General features: G+C 48.3%; 1 protein-coding gene across 13 annotated transcripts in view; it reads left to right on the top strand.

Moving 5' to 3' along the window:
- The window catches only part of REEP1 (receptor accessory protein 1), a 137,285-nt gene that overhangs the window by 109,220 nt on the left and 6,828 nt on the right, over positions 1-21,237 (top strand). For 6 of the 13 annotated variants that reach the window (XM_066267627.1, XM_066267632.1, XM_066267633.1 and 3 more), the window contains 3 exons: positions 8,740-8,917; positions 12,911-12,946; positions 19,525-19,676. In XM_066267627.1, the coding sequence (XP_066123724.1) occupies positions 8,740-8,917; positions 12,911-12,946; positions 19,525-19,676 (366 nt within the window). Of the gene's footprint in view, positions 1-8,739; positions 8,918-12,910; positions 12,947-15,789; positions 16,038-19,524; positions 19,677-21,237 lie in introns of those variants that run through there. The other 7 variants (XR_010730340.1, XR_010730339.1, XM_066267635.1 and 4 more) reach the window with 3 other exon arrangements.

The raw sequence follows: 21,237 nt of genomic DNA, 5'->3' as shown, positions 1-21,237 counted from the left end.
ACTTCACCATCCTTGCAGAGCCCCTTAGTGTATTAATTTGGCAGCACCTAACTTATGGTTATGTTTTTCTTTCTTTCTTTCTTTGATGCCTGGAAAATGAATTCAGTTTGAGGATTAATGCTATTGTGGAGAGAAATTCTCTCTCTTTCTCTTTTGTGTGTTAATCCGATTTTATGTCACAAACTAGGCCCCTTTTCCCCCCAGCATGTTGGGAGGAGGCTGCCTGGCACTGCTATGGGGAGCTGTGGCAGTGACTCCGTCGTGAGGTGGCTGCACCGTGGGGACACAGAAGGAAGTGCTAACTCTTTGAATTACTCGTGGGAAATGTGGCTGTGCCGATGGCTTTGCTGTCAATTGCCTGCTGCCTAAAACCCTTTGTCTTTATTCTCATTGGCATCCTTTGTGGATATTAGATACGTATGAGGTGAGATGGGCTAAAATTTGTCTCTGCCGCATCATTCCCTGTGGCGTGGTATATCCTTTTGGAAAAGAGACCTCGTCGTGAGCTTGCAACCACGCTTAACTGCTGGGTTGAATCCAGGCTCCATGGGCCGTCAAGCAGACATTCCATGGGTGGCAAACTGTTTTACTTGGAATACCAGGCTATTAGAGGTCTGGGGTTTCCCTCAACACAATGCTCTCCATGATGAAGCAAACATCACAACATACAGAATTTGCTGTGTGTCGGCTACATGACTTTCTTATTTCTTACAAACTGGGGGAAGAATTAGAAATAAGAATCTCAGATCAGTAGAAAACTTAGTGACACAGTTTACCTCTTGAAGTTCAATTTTCTAAGAGTTTTATCTAGGAAAGAAAGATTAAAATAACCAGGAACATCATTGCCTTTGCCCCCAAGATACTTCTGTGGAATTCCGTGGTTCCATGGATCACGGCTGAGAGAGCACGGGGCTGCATTGTGTTGTTGTGCCCAGGAAACAGCAAGTTGGGTCTGTTGGAGCAAACGACATGTCAACAAGCAGTCTCAACACAGCTGGGTAGACAATGCTTATGACACTGGGGAGCAAAGAGCTCAAGAGTCCAATGATATAAATAGGAGATTCGTTTTCATGGGCAGCTGAGGATGCTGGCCCATGATGCTGGGCTGTGTGGGGTTCTTCCAGGGAAGGACGCTAGGACATTGCTGACTTTGCTGTGACAGGTGCAGGGGCAGGAGCCCAGATGTTACTCAAGTAGGCTGACCTTAGTTCATGAAGTGACCCCAAAAGTATTAGCTTTTCCTGTGGCTCATCCTAAATGGAGGAAACTGATACAAGACATTAAAAAGCACAAACACGCACATGTTCGTGCTCTCATGCACACACAAACACAAGAACTTTTTCACTATCATTAGAGTTTACCATATTTCCCCATATATAAGATGCACCCATTTTCAAAAAATTGGGGGTATAAAAACTGGGTGCATCTTATACTGTGCTTGTGGCATTTCAAATGCCATAGATGGAACTGAGGAAGAGGCAATATATGAAGACAGTGATTCGTCATCAGGCACAGATGAGGACAAGCTAATGGACGAGAGTTCTGACACAGATGAGGAGTTGTATGAATTTTATGGTAAATAAAACTTGAGTTCAATAACTTTATGTAATACATTTTTTTTCAAATTTTGGGCCCCAAAATTAAGGTGCCTCTTATACATGGGAGCGTGTTATACATGGGGAAATATAGTAGTTTGTCAAGGCCCCAGAAGCAGAATTGAGGGGAGGCTCTCAGGAGGGCAGATACGTCACAGTTTCTGGAGAGACCACTTTTTCCTTCTCAGCTGTTTTTTTATTTTGTTTTTATTTTTAAATAGTTTCATGTCTTTTCATTTTTTTGTCTAGATGGCATTTCTGAGCATCATGCAACCTCTGTATTTACAAAATGGGGTCCTCAGGGTGATCTTGGGAGAGCGCTGTGAGTGTTGGTAAAAAAGAAATTGTAGTGACTTCTCAATGGTTAATACATGTTTACGGTACAAAATTCCAAAAGTACAGAAGAGCACAGTCCACACAGGGTAAGCCTCATTCCCCTTCCTGCCCTCCACTGACATGGTTCTTTTAAAAGAAACCCTATAACCTTTCAGCAGGCACCGTCCTAACCCCTTCATCTGGCTGTTAACACACTATAACTTGGATCCTCATCTCCTTAGCAGACAAAACTTCAAAGACCTCATCTGGGGTGGAATGAAGTAGCAGCGCTGAGTGGTGACAGCTACTCAGAGACAGACTTCTCTTTCCACCTGGTTCCCGTGTTCACCCTCCCCCACCCCAAGTCTTCCAAGCCCAGATCAACTGCAGTCTTTCCAGATGCCTTGCCTCTCAGATGCTCCTCTGTCCTCGGGCATCTTTGATATATTCCTCATGGTCAAAGCCCGACTCCCCGTTCAGTAGGGTGCTCCTTTGGGTCTGGGACCCTGGCTGAGGCATTGGGTTGGGGTGGGGAGATCCTGCTGCAATATTTTACTCAGAAGCTTGCTCAATACATGGCCATATGTTCATTTTTTCAATTCCTTGACTCCTAAGGTGTATCAGGTAGAGTGGCAGATGCCAGGGCTGCAATAGCAAATAAACAATCCAGAGGGGAAGGCAAACAAACAAAGAAGGCAAATAGTTAGATATAATTGCATGGAGTAAAACAAGTGAGTATAAACCGCGCTGAGAGCACAGGACAGGCAGCTGCGATGGTTGGAGAAAGCATCTCCGAGATGTGTAGCCATATTGCATTGACTGAAGTGCTCTGTTTCCTAAGACACATCACTATCTTCTGTACCACTAAGAAAGAAAATAGTGCAGTTAAATTAGGACATAAAGCTTTTTCACTTGAAATTTTTACTTCTACTGGCCTATACCTGTGGTGGCACAGTGGATCAAGCATTGACCTGGAACGCTGAGGTCGCCGGTTAGAAACCCTGGGCTTGCCTGGTCAAGGTACATATGGGAGTTGATGCTTCCTGCTCTCTCTCTCTCTCTCTTTCTCTCTCTCTCTCTCTCTCTCTTCTCTAAAATGAATGAATAAATAAAAATAAAATGATTGGCTTTAAAAAAAACCATTCAGGTTTCTATTATAAAAAATTTTTTTTTTACTTCTACTTATTGAAAAGACTCTTAGACTTATTTAGACATAGGTTTTTTTATGTGTCACTTTTGCATATACATTGAAAGGAACATATAAATACAGTAAATTGGTTGAGGGTTTCCTAACCTCACTTCTTTGCTTTCACAATCTGACTCTTCTGAACCAGGTTCAACCCAGCTCATTGGTGGCCGGTCATGACCACACTGCATCACTCTCCCTACATCCCAGAGCATGGTGACACAAAGCTATTGTCTTGGAATTTCAATACTGCCGCTAATGGCCACTCTGCCAGTTTAGATGCTGCCACTTTCTTTATCTTATCAGAAGGCATCAGTGAAAAGTGTCTTAGACAACCTGGACTCATATTCTTTCTTCAAGTGATTCTTAATTGGTCTGTTAATTGAACACTCAGGGGTTTCAGTGGTTCGGTCACAGCAGGGGAAATAACCAAGTGCATTCGTGTGTGGGATGTGTGGGCAGTGTGACAGAGATGTCAAGGCAGCAGCAATTGTAAGGCCTACCCCCATTTCAGAGTTGAGAAACATACATCTTAGAATTGATGAAAATCATTTACAAGTAGTTAGAAGTAAATGGGTGCTGTCACTATTCCAGTGACCCAGTGATATCAGGGCTCTGGGTGGATGTCTCAGTCTCCTTGTCACAAGATGGCAGCTATGTCACTCAAAGGCAGAAGGCCAGGAGCAGGGTCGAGCCTTTCTCCTGCTTATCAGGAAGAAGAAAGCTGACCTGTGATAGCACAATGGATAGAGCATTGACCTTGGATGCTGAGGTCTCAAGTTCGAAACCCTGAGGTCGCCAACTTGAGCGCAGGATCATTGACATGATCCCAGGGTCACTGTCTTGAGCCCAAAGGTCGCTGACTTAAAGCCCAAGGTCACTCACTGGCTTGAGCAAAAGGTCACTGGCTCTGCTGGAGCCCCCCAGTCAAGGCACGTATGAGAAGCAATCAATGAACAACTAAAGTGACATAACTACAAGTTAATGCTTCTTATCTCTCTCCTCCCTCTCTCTATCCCTTCCTTTCTCTCTCACATTAATTAAAAAAAAAAATAGGAAGAGAAAATAACTTCCCCAGAAATCCCTTAGCAGATTTTCCCTTACCTTTCATTGGGCAGGGCTGCATTATACGGCCAGCCATGGCTACAAGGGAGGTTGGGAAATCTAGTTTTTCTCATCATTTCAAGAATGGAGTTGGGACCCCAATAAATTCAATTTTAAAAAAGAATGGCGTTGGGAATGACTTTTGGATGGTCAACTAACAGTATATCCCACAGTGGTCAAATTAATTTGGGGTGCACTGAGTTAACCCAAAATACCGCAGGACTTCTCGTGTCTTTGAATGTGGTAATGTGGTTTATGGAATTATGGAGACTGTGGTATTAAGCTTTTCCAGACTTAGGAAATCCACATTTATTTTTCTAAAATAAAGAACCTGGTTTTGCAAAATACCAGCAAACAACCCTGTTTGTTTCCAGAAAAATAAAATCAAGGTTCTCTAGAGCAGAGCTGCAGTGGCAGTGTGGGGAGGAGTTTTGAGTAGAGACAGCAGGGCTGAGAGGTTTACAAGTGAAAGACAGGCTGAGTTTAGCCATCTCAGGTTCTTCCGATGAGTACAGCTCATTCGTTTTAGAGAGCCGCGTGTCCCTGCTGCTGTGATTTCCTCTGAGACAGACGAGGTTGATACTGAGCTATTATTATCTCCTCCTTTTCCCTGACGTCTGCCATTTCCAGTCTTCATGATGCTAGTGATATTGGAGCTAGGCTGGCTGGCTTCCGTGAGGAGAACTGAGGGCTTTGCTAGAATGGACACGTGGGATGCCGGCTGCCACTGTCCCGCAGATCCCTTGCTGAGCATTTACAAGAGCTGGCTGACTCATTGATGGAATTCATTCTTGATCATTTATTTGGGCTTGGGATCATGAAGCCCTTCCTTGTACTTTTGGTCAGGATTACCTTTTTTTTTTTTTTTTATTTCAACAGCAACTCGTGTCTTAGGCAACAGCAGCACTCATCACAAGTGACATTTGTGGAACACTACTGTGCATTGGGCTTTGTTGTGAATATCTTTCATGGTCATAATCTCATTTAATCCTCACCCCCATTTGCCACGTGGATGCTCTTCTGCAAGTGAGCATAGTGAGGCTGAGAGAGGTTAGAGCCACCCATCTTTTGGTGTTAAGACTAGAATTTGAATCCAGGTATGGCTCTAGAACTTCTATTCTTCACTTCTGTAGCTTCTGGTATGACATTTCTTTGTTATTGGTACATTTGTCTTTTTATATTTTGTCAGACATCAGCTGTGTTTTTGGTATTTTGTAATAACAACTAGCACACTGTCTTGCCCTTGATAAGGAAGTTCTTGATAAATAATTGTTGACCAAATAAATGAATAAATGGGAGGATGAATGAAAGAGGGAATCAGGAGTGGTTTTCCTGAATGTTAACCTAACTTCAGATTACTGCATTATAATTGTCAGAATATTTTCTCTCTCTCTTCAGAACCAGCTTTTGTTCTTTAGTCATCTGATTTCTTCTACATTCTAGATATCTAGACTGTTTCTGAGTAAAATAATCACGAATCATTGGCTGATAAATTTGGAGGGGATTACACTGGGCAGCTGGTCCTTCCCTCGTGTTCTTGGCAAAGACCACCCAGTTGTTAATGTCTAGAAGGTGAAGCCTCAGATCCCTTATCCACCACTGTTCCAGAGCAGAGTCTGAGGCAACTAGGGTGCTTTCTGTCTTTTTTCACATAATGTCCTCCTGAACCCCTTTGCCTGGATTTATAATCCTAATTGTATATATTTGATTATTTGAACAGTTTTCTTTTCGTTGGAATTAGTTTCTTGGAGGTATTGTTTTTATATCTTTGGCAGGCGGAGAGCTTCTCTTTTCCTATTTCACCACATCTGCTTTATTCTGACATGTCTTCTACCCCTGTCTGCAAGCTCCGCAGTCCCCTCCCCTCTGAGGACCTCATTCCATGTTTGTGCCTTTGTCTGGCTCTTTTGTTAAGGTCACTGCGGTAAATTGCTATACTTTTGTGGCCTATTTTATGACTTTTTTTTTTATTATGAAAGTTGAAAAAATTCCCCACAGCCTTCTGCCTCTCTGAAAGTCTCTTCCAATGATTGTGGGTTTCATCAGTCCCTGCGGCCCCAGCCCCAGCACTCTTGTTAGCTGTTCTCATTGATTTTGTGCTGATTAGTTGTATCGGTTATGGGGTTTTTTTAATTAAATTTACTGGAGAGACACTGACCAATAGGGTCATGCAAGTTTCAAGTGTACATTTCTATGATATATCATCTGTATATTACAACGTGGGCCGACCACCCAGAGTCGGATCATCTTCCATCACCATGTGGTTGATCCTTTACCCTTGACAGTCTCCCACCTCCTTCCTTCTGGTAACCACCATACTGTTGTCTGTGTCTATGAGTTTCAGTTTTATATCCCACGTATGGTTCTTAGCTTTTCCTGTCTAACTTATCTTGCTTAGCCTGATATTCTCGTGGTCTACCCATGTTGTGGCAAATGGCAGGCAGTACCTCATCTTTTCTTATGGCTGAGTAGTATTCCATAATATATATGTACCACATCTTCTTTATCTAATCTTCTATTGAAGAACACCTTGGTTGTCTCCATGTCTTGGCCACCATAAATAATGCTGCAGTGAGCCTGACCAGGCAATGGCACAGTAGATACAGCGTCAAACTTGGTTGCAAAGGACCCAGATTTGAAATCCCGAGGTTGCTAGCTTGAGCGCGGGCTCACCAGCTTGAGTGCAGGGTTGCTGGCTTGAGTGTGGGATTATAGACATGACCCCATGGTCTCTGGCTTGAGCCCAAAGGTCGCTTGCTTGAAGCCCAAGGTTGCTGTCTTGAGCAAGGGGTCACTCCGTCTGCTGGAGCCTCCCAGTCAAGGCACAGATGAGAAAGCAATCAATGTACAACTAAGGTGCCGCAACAAAGAATTGATGCTTCTCATCTCTCTCCCTTCCAGTCTGTCTGTCCCTATCTGTCCCTCTCTTCGTCTCTGTCTCTGTCCCTCTCACTGCTAAAAAATGATGATGATAATGTAATAATAATAATAATAATGCTGCAGCGAACATATGGGGATGCATATATCTTTGCAAATAAATGCTTCAAGTTTCCGGATAGATACCCACAAGAGGGATTGCTGGGTCTGTTATGTTTGTTGTGCCTTATTGACCCCAAGTCCTCCAGCCCTTTAGATCCCTTCTTTCCTCATTATGCAAATAAAATGTCTCTTTCCTATTCCCCACTGTCCCATGTACCTGTGGGAAGTCTGATGCCCTCCAGTATTTCTGAAGATGCCTGCAGTTCATTGGTTTGCTTGGTGGTCACTTGCCTGTCACTTTTCATTTAAATCCCAGCCCAGTTCTCAACAACTACAGTCCCCTACAAGCCTGCCCCCTTCTCAAGTCTCCTTCTCCCCCAAACATGGGTCTCCCTCTGCAGCCCTTGAGGCACACCAAGTACCTCCCTGTCCCTGAGCCTCTGTGATGGTCCTTTCATGGTACAGATTCTTTCATCCAGACAGTGAAGACTGTCCCTTTCAGAACTCTAATGGATTGAGCTTGCTTTCTGAACAAAAGAACAATTTCCTCCTGAGATGAATTATGTGGCTCCCTCAGAATACGAAATGGTGACAGTCAGCAGGGGTTTTTTTAACATCATATTTTCTCTCCTGATTCATTCCCTATGGGTATTTTATGAAGCTCAAATGATACAGTGGGAATACACATGCTCCATAAACAGTGACATGAGCAGATAAAAGAAATTGCTGTTGTCATGCATTTAGAAATACTGCCTTTATCTCATTTCCTCTGAAAAGAGTAAGGGCTGAGCATATAGATTATTAGGTTCTGATTTTCTGACCAGATTCTGTGTCCTGGGCTCTTGGGATAACGTAGCTCCATAAGAACTTGATTTCTGTAAAGCCAGAGAAGCAGCAGACAAGCCTCAGAGAGCAGAAGCCACAGGCAGCAGTCGTGTCCTTGGCCCTGCGCCTCTCTGAGGCTCTAGCTCATTATCCAGTGCAACATTTAGCAGTTAATCTCAACCTTTGTTGTCTTGTGGCACACATAAACTTGTTACTAAAATTCTACAACACACAGAAAAATATGTTTTGCTGATGTGACCAAAAAATTGGTATAATTTTGATTCATTCACAGTGGAGGGCTATTGTTGTGTTGGCTGTTGCCATTATTTTATTTGACAATTGAAAAGAAAAGACATCAGCGCCCCTGACTAAAGAGTCAGGTATTGTATTGACTAAATAGTCAGTAAAAATTCTTGGGGTGCAGCAATGTGCCTGCCATGGCACACCAGTTGAAAACCACTGATCTAGAGGCGTCTGAAGGGGAAGAAGGAGCTGGGAGCCACAGGAACAATTGCTGAGCCCCACAGGAGGCCCTGGCACATTCCTGACCTTGACCCTCAGTGCTTCCAGGAAGCAGACTGGGCACCTGGCCCTCTACAGAGTTCTTCCAGGTCTTGTTTTCCACCTTGCTGACTGTCAGAGCTTCCTGTTGGCTTTTGTCATGCACCCCCCCACTACTGCCTATGGTCTATGGGTCTGGCCTCTGATGTGTGCCCCCTCCTGTGTTGTGTCCAGGGACAGGGTGCCTTATCCGAGAGACTCCGGAGCTTCAGCATGCAGGACCTCACCACCATTAGGGGAGATGGTGCCCCTACTCCCTCAGGCCCGCCCACAGCGGGGGCTGGGCAGGCCAGCATTAAGCACGGGCAGCCTAAGATGTCCCGGAGTGCTTCTGAGAGCGCTGGCAGCTCAGGTACGTGTCACCTCACTTCCCCTCCTTCCACCTCCCAGGTCTCCCTGTCATCGAGGGGGCCCAGTCCACTGTGTGGCATGTAGCCTGGCCCTTCCCCATGGACTTGACCCCAATGCCTCGTTCATCATACCGTGCAAAGCCAGCCCAGGGGCAGAGCAGCACTTGGGCCAAGATGGGAAGCTGGCCTGTGGACTCTGATTGGGGCGGGTTTAGGTCACCTGAACCAAAAGGTCCCACCTCCTTCATCTGATTGGGCAATGGGGGTGGTTGGGTGGTAGTACCCGGACCGGACCTTGAGGCAACACGCACAGTGAACTGGGCCAGGCAGTTTGCTCTGTTCTCTTCCTCTCTGACCCCTCACTCCTATGAGGGCTTTCCTGTCTTGAGCCCCTGAGCGGCACCTCCCACCTCCCCAGGGCCGTGGCTCTCTTGGTTCCTTTTCCCTGCATGGTTGTTTCCTGTCCTCTCTCTCAATCTACCCTCTCCTCCCATCTCTGAGCCCCCATTCACCATACACACCTCACCACTCATGCCTCTGAGATCTAACTTCTGGGGAAACTAAAGCTTTTTGGAAACCAGGCACTTACAGAGTCTGCCTCTGGTTGTCAGGCTTCTGACAAGAGGTTGCCTTATTGGGATTGGCCTGGGGACATTGCAGAGCCCTGGGTCCATCTGCAGTGAGTCATCAAGTCTGGGGTGAGACCCGGATGTGTGATCCTGTTGATGTGCAGCCGCGTTTGAGACCCACCGACGTTCAATCCTTCAGTAGTTTCAGGCTGGTGGAGGGGAAGGGCATGGACTAGGGGGTGACCCGTGGCCCAGGACCCTCAGTTTCCCAGACTATTCCCTCAGCTCTCAGGAACTGAGTTCTGCTCTTGCTAACAGAGGGTAAATGGTGATGGGGCTGTAGGAGACAGCTGGAGGCTGCCTCTGCCCCTCAGCCGTGGTGGGAAAGCAAGCCTCAGGGTGCAAACTGGGCCACTGTTTTGGAATCGGTGGCTGTGATTTGTGCCCGGTGGCTGCCCTTTCCTTAAATGTACAAACAGGGACATCCAGGCCACCTGGACCCTGACTGGGAGGCAAGCCTGGAGGGAGCACCTTGGCCCCAAGTCCCAGGGACCCCACCTAACTTTGGAGGTCTGAGACATAACTGGGAGAGAAGGAGCACCCCGAGAATGGTCACTCACACCCCCTCCAGGGAAGGCTGAACAGCTCAGAGCCAGGCTGGCAGCCATCCATTTCCTCACCTCTCGGAATAGCCCCTTTCACCCCAGCCCCAGGTTTGAAGTTGCAGTTGGAAAGGAGGTGTTTTAACCCTGGCAGGGTTGGGGAGGTGAGGCCATGGCTATGGTGTGGAGGTCCACCCAAGGGAAAGGTTGTCTCCTGGGGAACCCATCCTAGGAGAACTTGGAATGGAATCCCAAAGGCCAGGCAGGAAGGGGCCTCAGCGATCATTTAGTTTAACCCTCTGATTTTACCAATGAAGAGACAAAGGCCCAGGAAAGGGAACTCTCACCAGGGTCACCTGCTGGAGGTGTTCTCCCATGGCCTCCTGACTCCTGGGTCAGTGCCTTCTGTTTACTCACTCACTGGCCATCCAGGCTTCCCTGAGCACCTGCAGCCTCTGACCTGCAGCACACTTGCCCAGAAACAGGGATGTAAAGTGGAATTAGGTATCGCCTCCCACCCTTGATCAGCTCATTGGCTATTGAGCCTCAGCTTGGAAGAAAAAAGGGCCCCAGTTCTGTGAGACTCAGAGGGCAGAGAAAGAACCAGTGAGGTAAAGCTCCAAGGGGGACCTACTTACTGGCTCTGTGACCTGGGCAAGGTGTTTGCTCCCTCCACACCTCTGCCTCCTCATCTGGACATGAGGAATGGCAGTTCCCATTTGTGGGGTTATTATGAGGATTCAAGTGAAACAATCCATGTAAAAGTGCTTAGAGTCACACGGGCACTCTGTGTAGTAGCTGCTGTTATTGTTCTTGTTGTTGTTATTTAATTCTCTTACAGAAGCTCTCTATAATAAGAAGGTGTCCAGGAGAAAAATGGGCTGCCTTGTGAAGTAGTGAGGTCCCTGACATAGGAAGAGCCCAAACCAAAGCTGAATATTCATGCACCATGTGGCTCTCTGGAGGGAGCCCTGATATGGCCACACACTCCTTCTCCCTCTTAGAGTCTGTGTTGTCATTGTCGAGGTGAAGCAAGCAAGGAAGAGGCTCAGAGAGGTCCTGCACTGGGCCAAGGCCACACAGCACAGGAATCCAGGCCTCCTGCCTAGACCTCACTTTGGTGGCTTATTCAGGGCGGCCTTGGAACTGGGGAAGTGAGCGGTCTGGTGGGATCTGAAAGGCAATGGAAGGGTCCCTGGGATGAACATCTCCCCAAACCAGCCCCAGGTAGAGAAGAGTTTGGTACAATTTGTGTTGGCTCCGCCACCTCCTTTAGCAGTGCAGTGCTCTGGCACGCCGCAAGGAGGCAGTGGGGAGTGCTGGTGCAGGCCAAGCGGGCGGCCTACGTGGAGAACCAAAGAACCCCGGGGGCTGCAGCAGGACCCTCTCTCCTCACTGCCTGCCCTTGGCCTCTGCCCCTGTGGTTTCAGGGGACAGAGAATGGAGGTGTCGACCCAGCAGGGAGGACAGAGGCCCTGCAGCTTTCGCCCCAGCTGTCCTGGGATCTAAAACAAAAATTAGAAAGACAGGTGAAGATGGCCTGAGCATAGCACAGAGCACCCAGACCAGGGCCATCATAACCCCTGAGGTGAGGGGCGGGGTATCTGGGAGGAAGTCTGGCAAAAAGGGCCCAGCCTCACAGGCTGGCATGCCTTCCCACCCCCCACCCCCCATGGGCGTAGCCAGGCTTCCGTCCTGGCTGGGTGACACTAGACCTGTGCAGAGACTGCGAGGCAGATATCACTGAGTATCACCACACTTGTTCCCACTGGGCCTAGATTGAGCCTCAGAACCTTTCTGAGGATGATAGCCCAGGAAGTCACTACCAGATGATTTGACCTTGGCACAGAAGATGAGCCCAAGCCCCTTAGGCCTTCTCCTCTGAAAAGAAAGAGCACGACAATCCCTGTTGAGCCTATGTCTTAGGGTTGTAAAGAGAGCAAACAATTTGCAACCCCTGGATAGGGAGCAGGAGTTAAAGTCGGCTTAGGAGGAGACAGGTGAAAGGTGCGGCCACACCCCATGCTATTGTTTGCAGCCGTCGGGAACAGAGTTCCAGCATGCAGACTGATCAAGCGTGGACACATGATGCCTGGTGAACAAAGTACAAAGCAGAGTGAGATATTGGTGACAAGTTGTGTAAAATAAAAATATACGCCATTGTGCAGAATAACAATGTGGAGTTTGCAAGAACGCATTGCCCTCCTTACAGATGAACTGGGAGGGATTTTGTCAAGACACCATCTGTTGAAAGACATTGGACACCATGAAGGGTACAAAGGGGGTTGAAAGAATGATCCTTGCCTTCCATGAACTTGGAGACACTCAACATGCATTTAATGAGCACTTGCTATGTTATGTACCAAGGCCTGGATGTACCCCAAAACCAATGGAATGTGCAAAGCAGCAAATTAAGCTTTTGACCAAAGGGCCAGAACTAAGCATTTTAGGGAGGTCTGAGGTCAGTCTGAGGTTTCACAGAGGTCATCTGCACTGGAAGGTGTAGAAAGGAGGGCCATCTGCTCAGGAGTGGTTGGAGTTATTTCTCAGGGGAAATTTTGACCCCAACCCCCGCTTTCCTTAGGGCTACAGGATGTAAGAACTGACCTCTGGGCCAGGCAAGGGCATTTCCCTAGCACCCAAGAGGAAGCTGAGTCTGGAATGATCTCCTCCCTTACCTTGGTGTCTCTACAGAGACCCACATTCCCGGGACCCCTATACTGAACACACAGGGATCCCCACACTTTCTGGGGCCTCCCTGTTTGCCTGGGGCTGGTTCCTGTCAAGAGGGGGACATCACTGATGGTGCCCCCCGTCCCCACAGTGTGTACCTGCTGCTCCACCTGCAGGACCAGAAAAGGTGAGTAAGCAGCCAGCTCTGCAGTGTGCTGGGCTCTCACCTCCAGAGGAGGCTCTAACCAGGAGCTGGCACCTGACCTGGGGCTCCCTTTCAGTGGCGTGGCTGAGAGGGGAGGGGTTAGGAGGTTAACTCCTTAAAATAGCAAACCTGTGTTATCTTATGGTGTCTGCAGGCTAAGGATTTGGAAGTGGCTTAACTAGGTAGTTCTGGCTCAGCCTCTCTCAAGAGTTGTAGTCAAGATGTCAGCCAGCTGGTTCTGTCCCCGTCCGGGCACACACAGGAACATCTTGACTTTGCTATCTCTCTCTCCTTGCCTCTCTCTTAAAAAAAGGTTGTCAGGGCTGTAGTCATCTGAAGGCTAGACTGAGAGGATAGGGGACCCACTTCCAATAAGGCTTTCTCATGGCTCTTGGCTACAGGCCTCAGTTCCTTACCACATAGGCCTAATGCTGTTGAGTGTCCTTACAATGTGGCAGCTGCTTTAACCCCGAATGACTGGAGAAAGAGAGAGAGAGAGAGCATGCAGGAAGTCATGGCACCTGTGAGAACATGGTCTTTGAAATTGCACACCACCACATCTACTTTATACTGTTTGTTGGAAGTGTATCATTGAGTTCAGCCCACACTGGGGGAGGAGACCTGATCTCCACTTCCTGAAGATCAGGAAGAGTATGAAAGAATGTGTGGGATGTTTTAAAGCCACTCCAGAGCCATATTTCCTTGTGCTCTGGGATGAGGACTTGGGAACATACCCAGGGTCTCTGAAGTGGCGGAGCCTGCTGCCACCAAGGGAGCCCTGGTCCTGCTTTGCCACTTACAAGTTGAGTACCATGTGTGAATCACCTAACCACTGAGCTTCAGTTTCCTCATCTTAAAATAGAGACAGCTCCCACTTCCCACCCCCTGTGCTGCTATGAAATGGCTGAGGAAGGGCATTTGGAGGGATGATGATGATGATTACAACCCAGAGTGGCTTGGAAACCTCAGGGGGAGGGCGTGAGCCTGGGGTCTCCAGGTCCAGCACAGGGACTCCTGCTGAGGCGCTGCTGTGTGAGTGACAGCTTGGTGGAGCCCCACCTCCAACCTGCTGTTAGCCATGTTGCTCTCTTCTGACCTGCCTCTGCTGTTTCCCTGACCTTAACTAGACCAGCCCCACTCTCCTGTCACCGCCACAGAGGGCGCCCCCAGGGGCAGCCCCCGGCCCGCAGGTGCCTGCTGGTGTGAGGGGGGCACGCGTAATGTACACAGTGCCCATTGCTACCATGCCACCAGCCCTGACACGGTCGAGCCACGGCAGGGCCCTCCCACGTCTGTGGAGAGCAGGGGGACATGAAGCTGTCTTATAAGAAGAGCCCTGCTTTCCCTATAGTTTTTATTTACTTATTTATTTTTATGAAGTAAGAAGTGGGGAGGTGGAGAGATAGACTCCTACATGCGCCTATCTGGGAACCACCCGGAACACTCACGAGGCGGCAATGCTCTGCCCATCTGGGGCTTTGCTCCAGTGGAGCCTCGGCTGTGGGAGGGGAAGGGAGAGACAGAGAGGAAGGAGAGCGGGAGGGGTGGAGAAGCAGATGGGCGCTTCTCCTGTGTGCCCTGTCCGGAAATTGAACCTGGGACTCCCGCACTCCAGGCTGATGTTCTACCACTGAGCCAATCGGCCAGGGCTAGTTTTTCATTCTTAAGGCTTCTCAGTGCCAACAGGTTTTTAGATCTGTAGAAGACTTGGAGGTCTTGGGGGCCATAAGCCCAATGTGAACTGACAGCCAAGGAGTCGTGAGCAGGAGGACAGTGGAGACCATCCTCCCACCCTGGCTGTGGCTCTGACTAGCCGTGTGTCCCATGGGGGCCTCCTGATCCAATCGGAAATGGAAGGGATATATATATATATATATATACACACACACACACACACACACACACACACACATACATATATATACATTCATATATAATACATATATATGTGTGTGTATGTATGTGTGTGCATATATATATATATATACATATATATATATATAAAATTAGTAAGTTGTGCACCTAAAACTAATACAATGTAACCTGTCAGTTATCTCTCAGGAAGGGAGGGAGGAGGGGCTGCAGCAGCAGCTTCCCACGCTAGGGGCTGGTCTTGGGCCTGGTGGATGTACCAGTTCCCAGGCACGTCCAGGCAGTCTCAGTGGCCTCAGGCAACTAGTTATTGCTCTCAATTCACCATTTAAAATTTTGAATTTTTAAATACCAGCGGCTATTCAGAAAGCCTTCAATTCTGAGATGACGTAACTTAGGGACCAGAGAGAGTGAGGCTGCCTTCTGCTCCATTTTTCCTCAAGGGACTGCCCTGTGCTCCTTCCTGGGAAGCCCTTGCCTCCCATGACACCTGGTGGTTTCACAATGAGAGGCCACATGGAAATAGGATTGCAGAGGATTTTAGGAATTTAGTAGAGTTTGCTGTGCAAAAGAGCTGTGGGGACAGAGCGGGTTATTGGGTAAAGGGCAACACATTGAGCTCAGAGGTGGCCTCAGGCTGGGGAGGCCCTGCTCAGGCTCGTGGTCTGGGGGCCTTTGTCCCAGCTCTCCCTTTTTTCATGTTCTCAACATCCAGTGCCCCTGGTCCTACTTGCTCCCAAAGTATGCTCACAAAGCACCTGCTATGACTCCTCTATCCCACTTCCCTCTGTGACTGCAGAGAAGCCCTCCACCCTCAGGCCTCAGCCCTCCTCTGTGCAGTGCTGGGGGTGGGCTAGAGGCCCCTGGGCCCTTCCAGCTCCTGGTAACTCCAAAGTGGAGGGTGCTGGGTGGGAAGTGTCAGCAGATGATGTCAGCGGAGGTTTGTTTTCCAGCTCTCACGGTGATGTCCTGAGCGGGGATTTCAGGGGGTCGCGGATATCTTTGGTCAGAGGGCCCTCCTGGTCTCCAGAACTGATTTTGATCTGCATCTCAGATTCCAGGAAAATGTTTTCTCCTCACTTCTCCATTCCTGCCCCTCCATCAGTTAATTCCCTATAGTCTTCTGCCTCTCTCTCTTTTTCTGTGTTTCTGCTCTATTGTGCCTACCTCCCTTCCTCCCCTCTTTTCTCTCCACCTACCTTGATGGAATAAAGAACTGAACTCTCTAGTTCTGCTTGGAGTGAGTCATAGAGGTAGATTAAAAAAAAAAAAATCAAGTGTGTGGAACATTGTTTATGAAAGCAAAGTCATCTCTATCCTCTCAATTGGGGGTGGGGGGAGGTGGTTTACCTGAGTGTGGCCTGGGCAGTGTTTTCCCTGCGGCTGGGGTGGGGGCAGCAGGAGCTGTCCAAGGTTAATGTGTGTCTGTGCATGCAGGTGTATGTGCATGTATGCTCACACAGGTATATGAGTGTCATCTCCAAAGATCCTTCCCTAACAGAATATTCTTTTCTTCCTCCTTGGTGGCTGTTGGACGTGGATGTAAGTGTTCCGGACAGGTGTGCCCTTCCCCATACACGGTTACTGACTTCCTTTAATGCTCCTGCTCACGTGTGCTGTGTGGGATGTGTTTGCTGACCAGGGCTGGTTCTGCTGCCTGCTGGGGTGGGGGTTCCTAGGGCTCAGCGCCAATGGTCTGCCGGGTCTCTAAGGGCTGGAACCCTGTCTCCGCAGACAGAAGAGGGAGCTGCCTCCCCGCTGCTGTTGTCCTGCAATGTTTGCTAATCCAGTCGGCCAAGGCCACAATCCAATCCCTACTCAAGACAAGAGTGGGACCCCAGCCTCAGGCACTGTGGTGGCAGCCTTCCCTGCACACTCCAGACCTGGCCGCCACCACCTGAGGTTTGCAGGTGGTTGTGGCCATGACCTTCCACAAGAGACTGTCCTGTGTCAGTTGTCACTGGAGCCATCAGAGCACTAAGACGTAGGTAGCAATGCCCTGCTCAACCACTGCCCTCATCCTCATCCTGCTGCACCCTTAGTGGGACCGTGTTCTGCAGGGTTTATTTATTTATAGTATTCCCTGTTCCAAAAAGAATGTAAGTCTTCTTGCAGAAATATAGATGACAGATCAAACCAAAATAAGAAAAATGAAGCTTGGAGGAAAGGGGATAGGCAGGTGAGATGGAGGCAGAGGCTAGAAATCTTAAATGCATGCCATAAAGTTGTGAACTGTCAGAGAGGCGGGACATCCTCGCAGCCAGAGCAAAGAGGGAACACAGTTCAGAGATTCAGTGTCACGATAGCCAACCAGAGGCTCGGAGGCTCAGCCTGTCCAGAATGTTTACTCGTGGCTCCTGTGAGTAAGGCTGAATATTACAAACAACATTCCTGGCAGAAACTTTCAGTGAACAGTGATCAGTAGGGTTCTCTATTCAGTGGGTTCTCTCCATTGCTTCCAGCTGAGGCCACTCTGGCTCCCAGGCTGCCCATACTAGCCTCCTTTGCTCCCAGCCTCTGTTAAGTTGAACACTAGCTTTCTCTTCCTGCCTGTATATGGGTTCCCCTTGACCTATAACTCCTAGTTGCCAGAAGGTCACTTTTTTTTTACCCTGTAGTCTTTGCATGTTCAGTAGAGAACAAATTCAAAGCCATATTGGTTTAGGTCCTGAGATGGTGGTGGTGGTGGTAGTTGTTACTGTTATTTTGATAACATGTGATTTCATTGTTCAGTCTCCGTGACTCCAGCCTAGGTGAGTAGGCTGACTTGTTGGATGCTCGAGGATCTTGCTGTCACTTCTGGACTGCCTTCTGAGCCCCAAAGCTATCAGCACAGGGAACCTGGACTGAGATTTAGAGGCAACTGTATATGCAGAGGCAGAGACTCACACTGGCCCCTACGCCTGCTCCCAGGAGGCTGGGACAGAGCTGGCCAGGCCACTTCTGTACTGTCTTCTCTGATCTGAGGACTTTTGTCTTTTTTTCCTCCCTCAAGCAGGAGGTATCTGTGTCCAGAAGGAATCTCCTTATGGCTGGCTACCAAGTTCTGATTTGGGACAAGAGCCGAGCTCTCTGAGATGATGTCAGTATCCTACCTCGTTTAGTGGCTGAGTGGCTTCTGTGTGCTCTACCCTGGATCAGTGCACAGAGGGACCAAGGGAAGATCTGCCATGGTCCCCAACCTCATGATGCTCTCTGTTGGGCTGAGGCAATGAGACTGACAGGGCACGCAGCACAAGCCTTGTGGTTCAGGTGCCAAATGCTGTCAGTGTGAGGGAGTGGAGAGTGCTGGGAAGGACCAGAGTAGTCAGGGAGGCTCCTGGACTTGCCAGTCTTCCTATTCAACACCATGAAGGGTGCTGCTGATTTGGGCTGGGGAAGGGACCAGAGTATAACCTAATTCTGAGTAAACAGGCCAGGAGATGCACAGAGCAAATAAAATAAAATAAATCAAATGAATGTTAATGATCTCAGGCTTGACCCTTACTAAGGTGCAGCTGTCTGAGCAGGTTCCTCAACTACAATTGAACATTGAAATTCGTGGTTAGACAGCTATGCTCTCGTGCTGCCACCTGCTGGCTCTGGGGGAGTACAGCAGTAACTGTGGAAGTTGCTCCGCAGAGTTCAGTTGTTAGTTTTACTTAACCCACACCTGGTGCTTTTATAGAGTTCCCTTTTGGTGGAAAGAACACATTTTGTAGCTGAATATGTTTTCAGGAGCAGTAGTAGGGTATCCGAGAAAGAGCTCTGGTTTCTATCTGCAGGCTTCAGGTGATCTGACCAGATGATCTGAGAGCCCCTTACTTTGCATTCTGTGATTCTAGGTAAAAACAAAATATTTAAATATAGAAAGATATATCTGTGAATGTCAGATAGGCTGGGTATGGGCAGGAAATATTTTCTATCTCGACAAAGATAGGACTATCTGGCCAGCTGGCATGAAATATGCTTGGCATTGAACATTTGAAAAAATGTTGTGCATTCATGATGGAGCTTTCCTTGCGGGTTAGTCAAGGCAGACTAAATAGAAATCCTGCTGCTGTTTTTGAGAAGACTACTACTAGATTCTCCTTCCACTAGGTTCCTTTCTTCTATAGGACTTGGCCTTTGAAATGAAAATCTGACACAGCTTAGCTTAAGGGTCTCTATGAAGCTTCCTGGCATTTTACATGCTGTCTTTTAAAGAATACTTGGAGCTGAATGTGCAAGTGTAGTGCACTGTCACATTGCTTCTATGTAGAGAAACCGTGCTATTCCCTTCTTGAAATTACTGTGACTCTCATTTTTAAAGGAGACGCCCCTGCCCCCAGCATCCTTCTGGTGTGGTGTACCAGTCTAAGCAGCAGGGTTTGACATATCTCAGTTAAGCAGCATCTTGCTTCTCCCAGGGAAGCGGCAGCCCTGGTTACCTTGGTAGCCTAGCAGTGGATTCTAAGCCTGTGCTTGCTCCTGTGCACGGTGTGTGGTCAGTCTTATAGTTGTACCCACACAATCCTGGACCCCCGGGCAAGTTCCTCAGAGGATACTGGCTGCCTTGTCTGGCTGAGGAGCCTTGGTTGTCCTAACAGGACTGACGTTCTTGCTGTGTGCCTAACCTTGCCCTTGCCTGCCCTCCCGTGCTCCTTTGTACACTGACGCCCCCTTGCCGTACTTTGTCTCCTCTGTGTAGATTGTAAATGGACATTAAGTGGTTGAGGGAGATGTGAATGAGGGTGGTGTGAAGGCATGGGAGCCCCACCAGGTCCAAAACCCATTGGCCTTTTCTGACGAGGAGGAGGAAGACCTGCTGGATTTCATGTACAAGTATAAGGCACCTCGAAAGACGGAGTTCCCCCTGGAGGTACATGGTGTCTGGGGCTGTGGGTTGGAACAGGTGTTGAACAAGCGCTTTGCCCTGGAGGTCTGGGTGTCCTGGAGCCGTCTCTTGGGCACACAACACTGCCTGAGCACCTGGGCTGGGAGGATCTCCCTCTATCAAATAGGCAGGCCAGGCCACTAGGTAGCATCCAGTTACTACCCAAGGGGCGGAAATAACATCCTAATAATTTAATTTAGAAACAGGAGATGGGATATAATCTCTAAAAAATTGTTTTTTCAGTTGATTTCTAACCTCTAAGAGTGAAAAGTAACCCAAATGAATTTGGGGGGAAGAAAACTTCACATGCTATTTAACAGGATTTTATAAATATATTAGCTTATTTATTACTGTGTCTCCAAGACACAGCATAGTGCCTGGTACAAGGTAGATATTCATAAAATGTCATTAAAGGGACCTGACCTGTGGTGGCGCAGTGGATAAAGCGTCAACCTAGAAATGCTGAGGTCGCTGGTTCGAAACCCTGGGCTTGCCTGGTCAAGGCACATATGGGAGTTGATGCTTCCTGCTCCTCCCCCCTTCTCTCTCTCTCCTTTCTAAAATGAATAAAAAATAAAAAATAAAAAAACAAAACAAAATGTCATTAAAGGGGCACAACCCTTTCAAATGACCCAAAATAATACACTTAATGTACGTGCTGTTGCTAGTTGTAGATGTGGATGGAGTTTTGCAGTACGAGGACCAAGCCTGGAGCCTCAGCGGCCCCTGCTCTGTGATGTCACCAGCCTTGGGCTCAGCTGCAGGGGCAGCAGAATTGGGGAACTGGGAGTCTTCCTCTTACCCCCTCATGTCACCTCTCCTATTCCCCATCTGCTGAATACTATGGCCTGAGAATCTGTCTGAGGCAAGTTGGAGTCCCCTGTCCCCAGAGGAAAGACCCTATAGACCCAGATGGTGGGCCGAGTCCCCATTCACACCGGGACTGTCGTTATGAGCCCTGCAGTATACAGGATTCCTTTCCAAGGTGGGACACTCACGGGTCAATTTTGAAGTTAAAGGTTTTGGTAAAATAAGTTCTGGGTTTGTATACTGCCAGAGGAGTCCATTACAGCTTGGGCAGCCCCAATATGGGGAGAGGGCTACAGGGAAGATGCCAGAATCATTCCAGGGCTGAGGGTGTGTGCTGGTTGGGTTTTGTTTTTTTAAAGCGGCACAAGCTGCTTTCCTGTTCAACAGCCTGAGGCAGATTACTAAACCATAGTTTCCCTGGTTTTCCTACTTGCAAAGGTGCAGTGGGCCCTGTCCCCCACGTCCCCCTGGGCACTGAGCAACCCTGGGAAATGGTGGTGAGCACAGACCTGCCCTCAGGAAGTTCAAGTTGGTGGGGAAACCGAGCAAGCACACCTGCCCTAGGTGCAGAGTCCTGCTTTGTCCTCCAATGTGCAAGCCACTGTGAGAACAAAGGTGACAACCATGGCTGTGTGTGACCAGGCCGTGCGGGAGGGCTTCAGGAGTGACTTTTGAGCTGGGTCATAAAGAGGACTAGAACTACAAGACTGAAGGAGTAGAGGTGTGAAAGGACAGA

This window comes from Saccopteryx bilineata, chromosome 3 (genome assembly GCF_036850765.1).
Source record: "Saccopteryx bilineata isolate mSacBil1 chromosome 3, mSacBil1_pri_phased_curated, whole genome shotgun sequence".
NCBI lineage: Eukaryota > Metazoa > Chordata > Mammalia > Chiroptera > Emballonuridae > Saccopteryx > Saccopteryx bilineata.
Note: the sequence above shows the minus strand (reverse complement) of the source record. Positions and strands in the feature narration are given on the sequence as shown.